Genomic DNA, 15,524 nt, shown 5'->3' with positions numbered 1-15,524 from the left:
TGTATTTGTTTACTGTGGAACCAAAAGTAGGAACTCAGCATTTCAAGACCCTCAGCTATGCCTCAGCCTGGTTTTTTTTTTTTTCTGAATGTTTTGTCATGTTCACACAGACAGGTATAGACGAAAATGGTTTTGGGGAGTCAGAAAATAGGGTTTTTTGACTCCTATACAAAAAGCAACAGAAATACTCCTTTTCCATAGCTGGGGAACAAAAGCAGCTTGACTTGATCTGTTCATTCCTATATTAGGGGCATTAGTTTACCTCAGCAACCATAAATATTCAGACAGATACTCCTCCTACCAAAACCAGAGTCTGGATTGCAATGCTAATGGAAATTTGAAGTACTATTGAAATTGCTGTCTAGGGAGCTCTGTGCTTGACCTTGTTTTACACCATTATTCTTGTTGGACAAAACTATTGTGAAAACTGAGTTCTCAAGAGGCTTCTGTTTGTGCTGCTGACTGTGACCTTTGAGATAGGAGATCACGGGACCTTTTTATTTTTTTCTTAGTGATTTGTTCTTCTTGCTCTCAGTAATCAGAGGAGGGGGAAGGAAACAAGATCTTAACTTTCTCTTATGGGAACCCATTCCAGTAAGAATACTCTTTTTTTCAGGGACAGACCATATATATGTTCTATAACTACAGGTAGAGTTCAGATAAGCACTTTCTGGGCAAGTACTTTCATTATAGATTTTTTTTCTGGATCAATATAGCTTATATTGGATAAATCACAGCAGTTTTAGCCTTATCTTAAACAGAGTTTAAAACCTCCTCTAAATCCCTTATAAATGGTGCCTAATTTACCCTAATTTGTTCATACTATGAGCAAATCTTCTCTTGTTGGAGCTCAATTCTCAGTGCTCATTTTTCTGCTGTAGCATTTATACAAAAATTTCACACAGTCCTTTACAAGCAGATAAGATTTTTACTCTTTCTGTCCCATCTTAAATCTTACCTGATTAACATACTTTGTTAGACCATGTACAGGACTGAAAACAGAAATGAGAAGCTTTTGGGTGCAGAAGCTTTCTTAGGTCTGAAATGCCACAGTTTTATTTTGAATTTGAAGGGGAGCCTGCATGTCCCAAAGCTTATCTTCCAATATATTAGTCTAGTGAAAGATTTTTCTCTGCTTTGCAAGCCTTGCCTGCCTATGTCTTCATTTGCAGATCATCATGTCTGCAGCAAATCAGCGATGCTTATTTGTCAGGCATAGTTACTCTGTGTGCAGCAGTTTACACAGCATGTAGTGAGTGTTTACCATACAATTGTTAAAGATTTAATCAACTGTATTGCTAAAAATCTATTTAATTCCTTTCTAAAATTTTCTTCCACAGGGCCTGTCCTTCATATGTTGTCAGTCCCAAACACAGGGTGCCTATTTAAATCAACTCCTTGGGAGCATTATTCGCCATTATTTTGGACGATTCCTGCCTTCCTCCCCGACTGTGCCCGGTGCTGGGCAGCATCCTCTGCTCACTGCCTTAGGCAGCTCCATCACCGCCCCCCAGCTGCTCCGCCTCCGCAGGACCACCTTGCATGTCATCAGGTAAGGACCAGTGGGGTATAAAGCATCACTTTCTCAGGTCTCAGATTCAGACTTCACAAATAGCTCATGAGCTCAGGCCTCTGATGGTGCGGCTCTTGGAAGAGCCTGGGAGTTGCCGGGCAGGGAGCAAAGGAAGGACAGTGTTTATATATCAGAAGAGTAAAATCAGAAAGATTTGTGAGAGATTAATTAAGGATAAAAGTCCTAGGCCACAACAAGAAATACTGCAGGAGGTCATGTGAAATGCAAGTCCTTTTCTAGAAAAATTATGCTCCAAGAGACATCATCATGTGTGTGTCTCAGGCTGTATTTAGGGGTGCAGTTGTAGTGCTTTAGAACTGCCACAGGTCCGTGTGCATTGGGGGCCTTGTTGTTCTCTAAGTGTCAGGGCATACACAGGTGTGCCAGCTGCCCAGGGGACATGGAAAACTGGGAAGTGGAAGACAGAGAGGCAGGGAGACAGTATTTGTTCACTGCGCTGTCACCACTCGCATGATGTCAACAGCAGTTACAAATCTCTGTCCCTGCTGCTGAGAGGCTGACACTTGGTTTTATGTACTGCAGAGTAGTGAACAATCTCTACTTTTTTTCCGTGTTGGGAAAGGATTTAAACCCCCTCAAATACAGGCCTATATCCATGGTAATTGTATCTTTATTTGTTAAAGAATGGGTATACATGTTGATCAGAAAAATAATGTCAGTGCTAATCTTGGGTAAATATGATAAGCAATCCTGTAAGTAAAGCCTGTATTATCACCTATTAAGGGAGTCAATTAAGATTTCATAATCTTAGTTCTGACATGTTTTTGGATACCCAAACTTTGTCATCTTATTAAAGTTATTTTTGAATGTGTGCATGCATGTGTGAACATGGGGATTAAGAGTGGAAAGTTCTGAAGGTGTAATGGCACTTGGTGATTTTTAAGATGTGCAACATTCCTTAGTGATCTGGGAAGAATGTGTTAGAACTGAGTAGCACTCGGGTTTGCAAAGTGCTGGGTGGTCATGAGGCAGTCACAGGCTCTGTACACAAATAGGTGCAGTTTGTTCACCACTTTGCCATATGAAAGCAGTGAATGCATTGCTGCTGCAGAGGGGAAGGGAAACCTCTATCAGGATTGTATTACCCAGCTCACAAAGCTGTGTGTTGTAGTGGAAGAACACACACAAAAAAAAACTGTGGGAAATTTTCAGAGTAATTAATGTGACAGAAGATTTCAGAGTTGCTAATATTAAAGTTAGACCACATGATACAAGAACTGTGGGTCACAGCTTTCATTGCACAAGTCACACCAGTGCTCTGAAGCAGTGCAATGAAGTACACAGAGCTCTGAAAGTCACATTTCATTTGAAAGTTGTAGAAGCATTCTTTACTGAGTTTTTAATAAGGATGCTGGTTTTTAATTGATGCATTGCTCAGCCAACATATGTGCCTTGTTTGAGTAGGTAACAATACCTAATATTAAATATCTTTAAATGGTTTTTTGAAGGTTCTGGGAGTGCTCTTGCTGACTGATAAATAAATGCTGTGTTCTCTTTCACCTGCAAAAATTATTGTCTTCAGATTCCATTAATTTGTGGTGCCAAACCAACAGTAGTTTTTATTCTTGTATTCTTTTGTAGAAAATTAACAAATCAATGTGTTAAAATTGGAACACTGCATGTGTCTGATGTTAAAATTTGTTCTTGTTGCAGATTGACAGGTCACCTTTTATCCTTGTGCCAGATTTTATATTGGAGATGTTTGTGTTAATTCTGACAGAACAAAATCAGCCACTGGCTGTCCTGTTACAACATACTGTTTACAAAAATCAAATAACAGTACCAGTGTAACAGCAGAGCTGTTACCACAAGTATGATTGTGAGTTTGCAAAAGCACATAAAGCTAAATAACATAATTAAATAACAGCTGTATTATGCATGTTGGTTTAGGATTTTAGAATCTTGATTCCTTCATTAATTCAATTATATTATGAAGCTACCTTTGTATTTAGCTTTTAATAGTCACACCTGGATTTTTAACTGTAATTATGATGGCTCTTATTTCTCACTCCTGTCTGAACAGAAGAGATCACTGTCCTCTGACAAACTGGGAGTCATTGCTACGACTAAGATAAATAGAAGCCATTATTTAAGCCTAGATAAAGATAGAAATCTATGTAATAGGCCTCCTGCTGAAATATCACAGTTATTTTAAGGTATATGGTCCTTGCATTACATGGAAAAAAAAACCCAAATCATAGACTTTGTTCTGGCTTGCTTTGTCTTCCCAGGGAAAACTACCTGCAGTTCAAAGGGCATGCTCCACCTCCTCGCTTGGCCTCTGTTCTTGCTTTCATTCTTGAAGTACTTCAGAGGACCCAGAGCACTGAACTGTGTGACATAGACTTGGTTCTCCCAGCTGTGTTGAAGTGCTTGGTGCTGGTTAATGAGCTGCAAGGTGAGCTGTTTGTTTGCATTAAGTACATCTCTCCACGCCTGCAAGATTTCTGCACTGCTGAGCATCTTTCATCCCAGTATTTAAGACTCTCAGATGAGGTGAATAAAACAATCTGGCCAGATAAACTGGATGAGGCTTTTTTTTTTCATTAACTGGTCTGGGACTTCTGCCTCTCAGGCAGAGAAATCCTGCCTCATTTAACTCTCTAATGAACTAATCAGCTTCTCAGGAATCTGAAGACATTTCCTTTTTTCCCTATCCTTGCCATATAATCTCCTCCATTAGCAATTGTGGAACTTTTCTTCCACCTAAAGTTTTGAGACCAAATAAGACTAGTGTTATGTTCTCCCCATAGAGGCATTATAAATGGATTAAAAGTAACATGTTGCTCTCTGAAGGTATCTTTGAGTCTTCTTTCAGCATGCTTTGTTTTGTAGCAAGAACATCTTTATTTTTAGGTACTTACAGAAGGAAGCACTCTTTTCACCCCACCATTGTATAATGAATGTACCTGAGCTCAAAATTTCCATTTCTTGCTGCTAGAGAGGCGTTAAGCAAAATTTGGATTCACCTCTGACTTCTCCTGGGAATTTTTTCTGATAAAGTACTGTTTGATTCTGGTCTATAATAGTTTCAGGGATAAGATGTGCTTAGGAAATTGGCTCAGTCATCACAAATGTTCTTCCCCCTTTTGCCATCACAGCCATATCTGCTAAAAGCTGAGTACTCACCTTGCAGTGTGTCAGTGCAATGAGCTGGAGGTCCTGTGCTGCTGTAGCCACCAGCTCCCTGACTGCCTGGACAGGGCTCTGCCACACCCTTCTAGAAAAGTCCTTGCAGCCCAGTTCCACCTTTATAAAGAGCTGTATCTTGGCAACTTGGGTATTTATTTGGAAACAATTATTGAGAAAATAGTGGGAGAGGTTGTTGGGGTTTTTTTGGGTTTTTTTCGCTTAATAAAAGAGTTAGAGTGCATTTCAGAACAGTCTCCACCACTGAAATTACGGAGTAGATCCACACAGCTTTGAGCACAATGTAATGCTGTGACTGCCTTTCTTTTGAATCAAATAGGAGTGCTTAAAGAATGTAAACAGAACTTAGATTTAAATAAAACCTCTATTTCCTCTAAATGTATATCTCTTGGCTTTAACTTAAAAAAAACATAGTGTATTTAAAAATCTGTTTAAAGGATAATGGTGGTGAAAATAAGACTTTTGCATAAACCCGTGACTCATTCTGTTCTTTGTAGCCAATCTAAGTGCTCTCACAATCATTCCACTTGCCTCAAAGAAATATTAAACCTTTTTTTTTCCTTATTTAAAATTTTTTGTCTTCATGAAAGACATTCTCCAGATGGTCAGTTCAAGAGCTCTGTGTGAATCCTGTGATTTTTTCTTTTGCAGTTAAAAAAATATCTACAGACATTGTACAGTACATGGTAGAAGGCTGCCAAGCAGGGTCAGGAGGAGAACATGCCACCCAGCTGACTTCTGTATTTAGGTAACCAGAAAATATGCCAACTGGCAGCAAAGCTGCTGCAAGCCAATTGACAACAAACATGTTTTTTTAAAATAACTAATTATCTAAAATGCTGCATTGTTGCTTGTTGATGGTATTTTAGTAATGGTACTTTTGGCACTGGATTTGAACATAGCTTTGCCAAAAAGCCAGAGCAGAAAAATAGAAGTGAGAGGCATACCTGCTTCCTCATGGATGAGGTACTATTTTGATAGGCATATAGTTTTTCCTGCGATGGGAAAAACTCCTCAGGAATGCTGATGGTGCTGTGAAAGATGTGTGTGCCTAATTTGAAATGCAGCTAATATTCATATAACAAGCTTAGCTTTTTTTATTTGATTTTGTGACAATAATAGATTATTATAATGCAAATTATCCTTATTTCATAGCTCTGCAAAATGAATCCTGTGTCTTGCATGGATACAGTAGAAGAGCTGCATGACCTGGCACTCAAAGACATTCTGCAAACCTTAAGCACTGCTGCTGTATTGGGCTAGGTCTAGGTGAAAGCCTTGAGAGAGATTCGCTGAAAAAAGGATGGGTGTTTGTGGAAATGCCATATATGTGATAGATCAATTTCATGGGATGTGTCATCCCTAGGGTGCTAATTTTGATTTGAATGTTATCTGTGGGCCTTAAAGTCCTCAAGTCTTCAGGATGGCAAATGGATATGCTTCCATCTAATGGTTTGCCCTATTTAAGATCCAGGGGAGCTTTATAAGAAATGCCAACATTGTTTCTGCAAATTTGAATCTAAAAGTCTTGTTTTGTTAGTCTTTTTATTACAATTATTATTTATTAAATAAGAAATGTATGGTTTAGTTTTGCATTCACACACATTAGGAACAAGGAAGTCCTGGTGAAACAGCAGCAGAATCTGTCAAATGACTTGAAAATAAATGTGTGGAAATTTTAGCATTAGGCTTCAAAACCATCCTTTGTTTAGAGAAAGTATTCCAGGTAGAGTATTCCAGTGTAACAAAATGAAAATTGCTATGCAGCCAGATTGTTTGTTCTGATTAGACTCTACAGTTGTTGATGGCATGTTCTCTGCATCTCGTTTTGACCCTGCATGAAATGCCCCTGTATCCCCCTCAGGCAGTTTATCCAGGACTACACTGCTGTCTATGATCACCGGGTTTTCAGCATACTGGAAACAGTGGCAGTCTTGGATCAGACTTTAGTTACCAGCCTGATTCCCACAATCACACAGTCTCTGAAGGATTCCGAGCACAAACAAGGCCTTGGAAGAAATGCTGCACAGAGGTTTGATTTTCATTTAATATTACTTTTGACAATGACTAGTAGAGGTTTATTCTGTTGAAGGAAAGCATTGTTAAGACAGCAGCACAGGCACTCAAAAATGAGTGATTTTTAAGTGTTTTCAGCCAGAAATCTCCCTTAACTCAAGCCTTTCATGGTTTAAAGCCATCTATATTTGCTAAATATTTCCAGAGATGTTTTGATACTAGGGTCCACAGACTAGAGTAGAATTTTTGTGAAGCCAGGTTGTCTCTACAATGTATGTTGCAAAACAGAATTAAGAATTCCTTATCCAAAGAATTTTCCTGTTAGTCCCTGTTTTAGAGGACTTTTTGGGTCATATGTGCAATTATACTATAATCAGGTATGGTCTGAGATGCTTGGAAGATAAATACCCCCAACTGAATATCAAGAGCTCTCTCATAATCTAAACTTAGAAGAGTTGTGGGTGTCTGGGACAGGCTGGCTCTGATAGGCACAACAGGCTCACACTTCCTCTGTTTGCCCCCCAAGAACTCAGGACAGAAATATTTGACACTTGAATCCAATCTGGCATTAGGAGAAAAGGCACAGGAGGGGAGCAGCTCTGCAGGGATGGTGGTGTCTGGGAGCTGCATTTGCACCCAGACACCACCATCCCTGCAGAGCTGCATCCATGCAAGTACTGTTACAGAACTCCGGGAAACTCTGCCTCGTGGGGCACCTGAGCCAAAAGGGCTCTTCTGTTAGTGCTGCTCACTGGAGGGCTGCCCATGACTCTCCTGTGGTCTGGGCAAGGAACTGGCCCTGGCCCCAGTGTTTGCATTGCTGCACATCCTGGGACTACTCCAAGGGGAGAATCCACTCATGCCTCACACTGGGGAAGTTTTGAGGTGTGTGTCAGCAGGGTCTGGGCTATAAGAAGTCCAAAAGACAGAGCTGTGCACGAATAACTTACGAGACACTGAAGGGTACTCACAGGGTATCCATCTTCCATTTAACGAAAAATGTATTTAATTAATTTGTAATTATATTATTCAGTTTTTACTATCCACTGCCAACAGCTGCATTTGCTTTTATTTAAGAGAATTTGCCCAGGATCAGCCTGAGGTACTGTTATATGTAGGATTTCCACACAACCTGCTTTTCATCCTTTGATAATGTGTTTCACAGCTAAAATTTTTGCTTGTTTTTCTTTTGCTAAATACTGTTAATATGGTAACATTCATCCCATTATCTACAAAATGCTGATTGCATGCAGGTTGTTTGAGCTTCCTGAAATGCAAGCTTGGAGATTACTGAAGAGCTCCATTTCCTTTATCCTCATCACTTAAACCATATATATTAGCTAATCTGTTGTCAATGTTTTCTATTAGTAATTTGTATTTAGAATGTGCTCCATTACCCAGCAGCCTGAGGTGATCCATGAGCATTTTATTGTAAGAACACTAATTTTCTCTCTTCAGTCCCAGACTCTAAATAACACGATATTAACATATTCAGTGCAATTACTGTAGACATTAAAGTGCAAATCTGTATCTGTAAAAGAAGTAAGGTTCAGAAGTTGCATTAAATGCTTATAGCAGTGATGTCCAGTGTTGTAATTGCAAAGAACTAGTACAAAAACTGCAGTTTGGTTTGCTCAAGTTAATATTTCATGACAAAAATAGATAATCAGAAAAGACCTAAATGTCAGAGGCGGTACTTTAACAATAATTACGTTGTTTGGGTTGGAGAGTATTAGAATGAACTTAAGGTGAAAAGTCTCATCAACACATATGCACTCTTCTGGAAAATCCACTTGAGTGACAGTTCTCTTCTGAAATTCAGGTTTATTTTAACAGTCATTGTCCTTGGTTGAGGATGGTGGTCTGAATCTGGTTGAGTGCTTGGGCTGCACCCAAGTGTGAGGGGCTCACATCCACATCATGTGCTGTGGTAAGAGTCACAGGGATTTGCTTAGGGAGAAATGAGAGAGCAAACATCCTCAAGGCTGAATGCTAATATCATCTGGGCCTTGGAAACTCCACATTTTTAAATAAGGAACTTGTATTTTACAGCAGTTTACTAAACAATTAGGCTTCTAAGCAGCTCCACTACACTTCTGGCTGTAAACAGTGCAGTCCCTATTCTTCCTCTGATCTGGCCATGCTGAAGAGTCACAGCAAAAAAGCAGTTGAATGGGGGGAAGTTAAAATGTTTTAATATCTCAATATCTAAACAATGTGTTTGGGAATTACACACTTTTACTCCTAGGATGTGTGAGATTATTAAAGTAACATGTTATATGTTTTGGTTTTTTTCCCCCAACAGGGAAGCGTATAAGAGACTCTTATCTCACCTTGCAGAGGCTGGACAAAATGAGATACAAAAACTGGAAAATGAGACAGATCAGTAATGTGCTGGTGATTAATCCTTTCCTCTTGGACATTATGACATTGTTGGTACCTAAAACTACGGACTACAACACACTAGACAAGTTCTTTATCTTTACAATGGAAATACATGTATCAGCTTTTGGTTGTTGTGGTTGTTCCACAATTTTTCCCCCAATTTATGTATTAATTAAAAAAAAAAACCTTTGGTATTTTATTATTGTCATGCATTTGAAGATTGATTCAATATTCTGATGAATAGCAATAGAAAGATTGGAAGCTATTTTATTCCAGATTCAAATGTCTGTATAAACAAAGTCTATATTGCAACATACAAGACAGAATTTCAAAGAATTTCACAATTTAGTTCATATTGGATGAGACCTGTCCCTCTTAGTAGTGTACTTTTGAAAATCTTATTCATTCTGTTCTTAAGAAAATAATAATTTTGTAATTTCTAATTTATTATTTTAGTAGATTGGGAAAAACATGTGCTCTCTAGTACTCAACTTGTTGAATGCAGTGCATTTACCAGGGGTTGTGCCAGCGTGATAAAACTTGTGTTAAGAGAAGAGAGTATTTTTTAATGTGTTTATGTTGCACAGAATGTATATAGCTGTCTTTAACTTTCACCTGTATTAAAACATTTCAGTATTTCATATTCCATTGTAAAATGTCCCTGTTTTCTTTGTGGTTAATATAAGAAAAGGCAGGTTTAGATTTCCTGTTCCCTTCCTTTTCAATGCTCTGTTCTTAAAATGGATCTATATTTTCCAGGGGTCCCAATGGTCTTTTAATTAGTCATTACATTATTAGTTATACACTTATACTAGGTGTGAAAGGTGGGAGGGAAAAAGAAGAGAGGACAGACTTCTAATTAAAATCATTTGATGATAGGCTAGTAATTATTCCTGTTTGCTGGGAAAGCTGGATCTTTCAAATATTTTGCTGTGTTATGGGTCTTTGCAGGGTGGATGTAGCTCTGTAACTTTTTCTACATTTTTTTCCCAAAGTCCTCAGGAAACTATGGCTATGTTATCCACACTTTTCATTTCCCTCAATAATCTGAAGCTTTCTGAAAATTTCTGAAACTACTTACTGGACTTTGGAGTGGGTTGGGTTTGCCATTAATGGCAGCACCAGTGACCAGGCTCTTACTTCTAAAGTTACTCAGATTTTAATTTTACAATGTTAACGGGAAGGAAAAAATTATTTTTATGTCTAATAGCTCCACAAAAATCCCTAAAATCTTGTTCAGAGCAGCTTCCCTTTCATTGCAGTAATCTTATCAAGTCGAACTAGATAATCTTCTTGCCTAAATCAGCTATCAGAACTTCAGATAATGCAGTAACTAAAAGCCTCTTTAGGCTACTTAATAGTGCAAAACATGGAGGTTCTTTTCATTATGAAAGTAACTTATTGAACTTGCATTGTAGCTTCTCGTAAGCTTATGTACCTGGGAGTTTTATTCATCCCAGGAGGATTCTGCTTCTGAAAAGCTTTTTTGAAAAAAATTAAAAACACCCCTCTTCAAGATAAATTAATTGAGATGCTTTTGAAATTTGAGTCCTACCACACAGTAGATCCCAGAACAGATGTCTGACTGTAGCATTACTTCCTGAAAGTAAAAACCGTGATTTTAAAGGATAGAACAGATATTACAATGAAGCACTTAATGATGTGTTTAGTAGGTTATTAAAGATATATTTAATACTATCTGTAGTGGCTGGAAGTTTCTGAAAAAGCAACAGGACTTTATGTAAATGCATAGCAGCTCCTGGCCCATGAGAAACTAATTTAAACAGTTTGGAAACTATCATTCTTCTTTGTCACAAAGTTAATGCAAACAGAAACAAGGCATTTTGCATCTTAGTGATCAGCCAGTGCCAAATGGGGGATCTGATGGGTGGTACGGACATTTGCAGATGTGATTGATAGTTCCAATAATATTAATGAGAGGAAGACTTGCAGAGTACTAGTTTATGCTGACCTACCAAGCATACACCAAACAGCAGTCCAAAACCAGTCAGAAGGAATGAAGAAAATGCTGGTTTTAACTAAAATATAGAAAAACCTAAAAGCTAAAAAAATATATATATATATATCTTATTAGATGCTGTCTGTATAGAGGCTGCTTAAGGCAATAAACATTTAAATTAAAAGTTTCTATAGTATTTTACACTGAACAGTTTGGTTTAAAAAAGGGTAGATTCAGACTAGATATATGAAAGAATTTTTTTATTATGAGGATGGTGAAACACTGGGACAGGTTTCTCAGAGGGTTGGTAGACACTCCATCCCTGGAAACATTGAAGGGCAGGTAAGGTAAGGTTCTAAGCAACCTCACTCATCTGAAGATTGCTACTCATTGCAGGGGTGTTCTACTTAGAGGATCGCAAGGATGTCTTCCAGTATGTTGTTTAAAAATACCACTGCTGCATGGATGAACATTTTCTGCAGCTGTAAATTCTGCAATGGATGGTGAAAAGATCCTGAAAATAAAATTGTAGCTAGAGTACCTAATTCAGAGAAATTTCATTGTTCATCTATATAATGAAAAGTTGGTGGTATTAAGCGGTTTTGAATGTTGTGATGGTTTAACCCCAGCCAGTAACCAAGCCCCACACAGCTGCTCCCCCACCAGTGGGACTGGGGAGAGAATTGAAAGGGTAAAACTTAGGAAACTCCTTGGTTGAGACAATTAAATGGGGAGGGTGCAAAAGCCATAAATAGGAATGGCATGCAAATAAAGCAATGCAAGGAATAAATTCACTGCTCTCCCAGGGCAGGCAGGTGCTCAGCCATCTCCAGGACAGCTGGGCCCAATTACACGTAACTGTAGGCATGTAGCATGGGAAGATGAAAACCACCACTCCAAATGTCTCTTCCTTCTTCCCTCACTTGATATACTGAGCATGATGTCACACACTCTGGAATGTCCCTTTGGTCAGTTTGGGTCACCTGTCCCAGCTGTGTCCCCTCCCAGCCTCCCAAGCACTCCAGCCCCCTCCCCAGCCTGGCAGTACAAGAAGCAGAAAAGCCTTGGCTCTGTGTAAGCCCTGCTCAGCAATAACAAAAACATCTCTATGAAGATAGAGTGAAGAAAATTAACTCCACCCCAGCCAAAACTAGCAGACATCTTAATTAATTACTCATTACTATAGGATCACTGTTTGTCAGTGGAGTTTTAACAAAATGTTTAATTTCAGTATGCTTTTCTTTGCCCTCAGTCTGTGACCAGAGTGTCCTTTCATTTGGAAATGCTAATACTGGTGATGGGGGACCTGTCTGAAACTGAGCCATCATGAGCCTTGCCAGAATCTTGCACACTTACCTCCTTGGCCAGAGGACTGTTCCAGAATATAAGAGGACACATTTTTGTGATGTGTGTGTATATATATATACTAAGCACCCTTTTTTTTTCTGCAATGTATAGAATTAAGATCTAAATAGACAGTATTTAATCTTTGTATTTCCCCTATTCCAGAATTCAGGATACCAATCACCTCTGACCCATATCACCCTTGTGATATGAAACACATGTCCAGCACATGATGAACAATGGCAGGCAGAGGGAAGACTGGCTTATCTTTCCTTTAGTAACCTTAAAAAGATAACATGAAAAAAATACCTTCTGTTCAGAATTCACGTGTGACTTCCATTAGTCCCACAAAGCTGTCCCTCTGTTTCATAAGAATTCTAAATTTGTTATTGTTATTGAAGAGCAGAAACATCCTAATTACTCTTTGCTTTCATTTTCAATGAAAAAAAAAGGGGGGAGGATACATGTTTTGATAAAAAAGAGGTTCTGAAATAGAAAAGTTCACGTCTTTTATGCAGGAATAGAGCAGCAGATCCATGGAAAAAACAAGGTCCTGGCCTATCTGTTGTAATTGAGCAGAAGAGGAGCTGCCAATAGCATAAACTGCTTGGTCATCTAAGGAACTTTGATAACTCTGCACTTAAGTGCAATATAGTTCCCTCAGGAAACAAAAAAGATGTTTTACTGCACTCTGGTTTTCCTTCTTTCAGAAGCTTTTTGAAAATTAGGTATGCAATGGGTATTTCCAGTTTAATCATATTTTAGAATTTTTAACTATTACTTAAAACTCAAATTCAGTGTAATCAGCCCATCTGTTAGCAATGGTTATAAAATTATGTTGAAGATTAAAAATCTGATGCAGTGTCAATATGTCCTAGCATAATTAAGCTTGTTTTATGATGAATGACTAGGATATGGCTTTTGTCTACTTGAGCAGCTTTAAAGTGATAAACCTTTTGTAAGCCTAATGTACAAAGTGCAAAGGTATGTACAGAATAAAAACAACAACAACAAAAAAAAAGCAAAAGCTCAGATCCTCTATTCATAGATGTGCTATCTTTACAGGCCTTTGGAAATGCCAGCAGAGTAATTCCACATTACAACCAAATTCACTGCATTTGTCAGTCCATCAAACACTATCTTGGCTCTACCCTTCTTGCAGAATAACACCAAAACAGGCATTAAAAATGCAAATTTGCTAAATTCATTATTTGTTTTAGAAAGGCCCAGCATGACCTGCAGAAGCACCGGTGGAAAAATTAGCACAGCATTTGCTTACATGAATTGAGGGTATTGCTAAAAATACTTACTCTGTTCTTCAGCACTTGAAGCATTGCAACATTAACATTTTAAGCATTTTAATTCTGGCATTACTGTGAAACTGCTATATATAATCATCTCTATTGGAAAACCATTCTTTATGTGGACACTTTATCCCTTTATAACGTGTCCTTGGAGGGGAAAAAACTCTTCATTTTGCAAAAATAGAACTGCATAAGTCCTTTATACACAATCTATGTGCTAAACTTCCTGCAGTCTTCTTCCCCTACAAACTCTGTCTGCAGATGAAGTGTTTTAACCTTGCCCTCTTAATTTATTCTACATTTTAATTTTCAATAAACAGATGCCGCCTCTTTTCGCGCCTGTTTCCACATTGTTCCACATTCTGCCTGGGTTGTTTATGCATGTGTGAATATTCAATTATCTGTTTCTCCACCATTCTGCAACTGATGTACTAAATGTCTGTACAGGTTTGGGGGAGGGTAACTGGGAAAGGCAAAATTCAGATGAAAAAGTGTTACAGAAGTTTCAGCTCTTCTGAAAATCAGGAACTTGGCTCAAAAGCTGCTAAACTAAGAAGAAAATCATAAACCACAACTAGAAGTTTAAGGATTACAAAAACATTACTGTACAGAAGCAGAACTACTGCACACTGGCTTATCAAATGTGAGTGTTTCTTTAGTCAGCACTTGGGTGTGAAATGCTCAAGAGACACCAAAGTGGCAGAAGAGGCTGTTAGTGCTGCTGCTGCTTGTGAAGTATATATTTATATACTTTAATTAAAGCTATATAAAGGATAAAATATTATTCTTTATGGGTGTGGCATGAAAAAGATCAGAGAATAGCTCTTCAGTACAGCTCTTCAAGACCTTGTGACCCAAAAGTCTTAGCTGCAGATATAAATGGCCTTAATGTGTAAATCTGAGGAATTCAGGGCACAGAACTGCACATTTTTCCGAACAAGACAGTCAGTGACTGCTGCATTATTCACTGGTAAGAACACCTCTTTCCCTGAAGCAGTAGTGAGTTCTCACTGGTTGTAACTTGTCCCCTTACCTTGCACACTCCTAACTGGATAAATGACTTGTGCTGGTATCTGCTCTCCCACTGCGATGATCAGACTCTGGCAACAGAACCGGCAAGCGTGGAAATAATATTCTTGTCCTGGACAGCTTTAAGGCTGTGTGGAAAAACTGAGCTAAACTGTGTCAGAGGTACGTACCAAAACCAGCAGGCTGGGTAGGGATGAAGGTTGGGTTCAGAGTTGTATGTCTGCCCAAAACAGTACAAACTTTAGAACATCACAGGTGGATCAGGAGGTCACGCACAGGATTCTGCGACCATGGCAGTTTGAGAAGCCAGAGACATTCAATGGAAGGATGGCAGAGTGAGGACATGATGATTCAGAAACTTCAGCTCACCAGGCAGCCTTTGCAGGAGTCCTGCCCAGCTGGAGGTGGCAGGTGAAGCCAGCCTTGCTCTCCCATCCTCACTCATTCCAGCTGAGATCCCTCAGCCACACAGGGTGCTCTCTGTCTGCTCTTTGCACCCACACTCCTCCCTTTTCTTACCTGGCAATAATTAACTGGGTTTTGCTCACCTGGCAAGGGCTATGAGGCATTTTCTGACTTCAGGTGCAGCAAAGCACCCTCCATTTGTCCTGTAGGTCCTGCAACAAAAGCAGAAAGACCCAGATAGGAAAGTGTGAAACAAAATCTTAAGTGCCTGAGAGGTTGCTGTGAAAGACCTCTGTAATCAGTGGAGCCTGATGATTAAGAGCCAGAGCAGGATCCT

The 15,524-nt window shown here is 38.9% G+C and overlaps 1 protein-coding gene across 2 annotated transcripts in view; it reads left to right on the top strand.

The window, feature by feature from the left end:
- Positions 1-9,791, top strand: part of MMS22L (MMS22 like, DNA repair protein) — an 88,651-nt gene extending 78,860 nt beyond the window's left edge. For both annotated transcript variants that reach the window (XM_030944989.1, XM_030944988.1), the window contains exons 21-25: positions 1,341-1,552; positions 3,826-3,992; positions 5,396-5,492; positions 6,609-6,776; positions 9,066-9,791. In XM_030944989.1, the coding sequence (XP_030800849.1) occupies positions 1,341-1,552; positions 3,826-3,992; positions 5,396-5,492; positions 6,609-6,776; positions 9,066-9,150 (729 nt within the window). In that variant the 3' untranslated portion in view covers positions 9,151-9,791. The remainder of the gene's footprint in view (positions 1-1,340; positions 1,553-3,825; positions 3,993-5,395; positions 5,493-6,608; positions 6,777-9,065) is intronic.
- Positions 9,792-15,524: the final 5,733 nt, after the last annotated feature.

The sequence above is a fragment of the Camarhynchus parvulus genome, chromosome 3 (assembly GCF_901933205.1).
Source record: "Camarhynchus parvulus chromosome 3, STF_HiC, whole genome shotgun sequence".
Lineage (NCBI taxonomy): Eukaryota > Metazoa > Chordata > Aves > Passeriformes > Thraupidae > Camarhynchus > Camarhynchus parvulus.
This window is presented reverse-complemented; position numbering and strand designations above follow the sequence as displayed.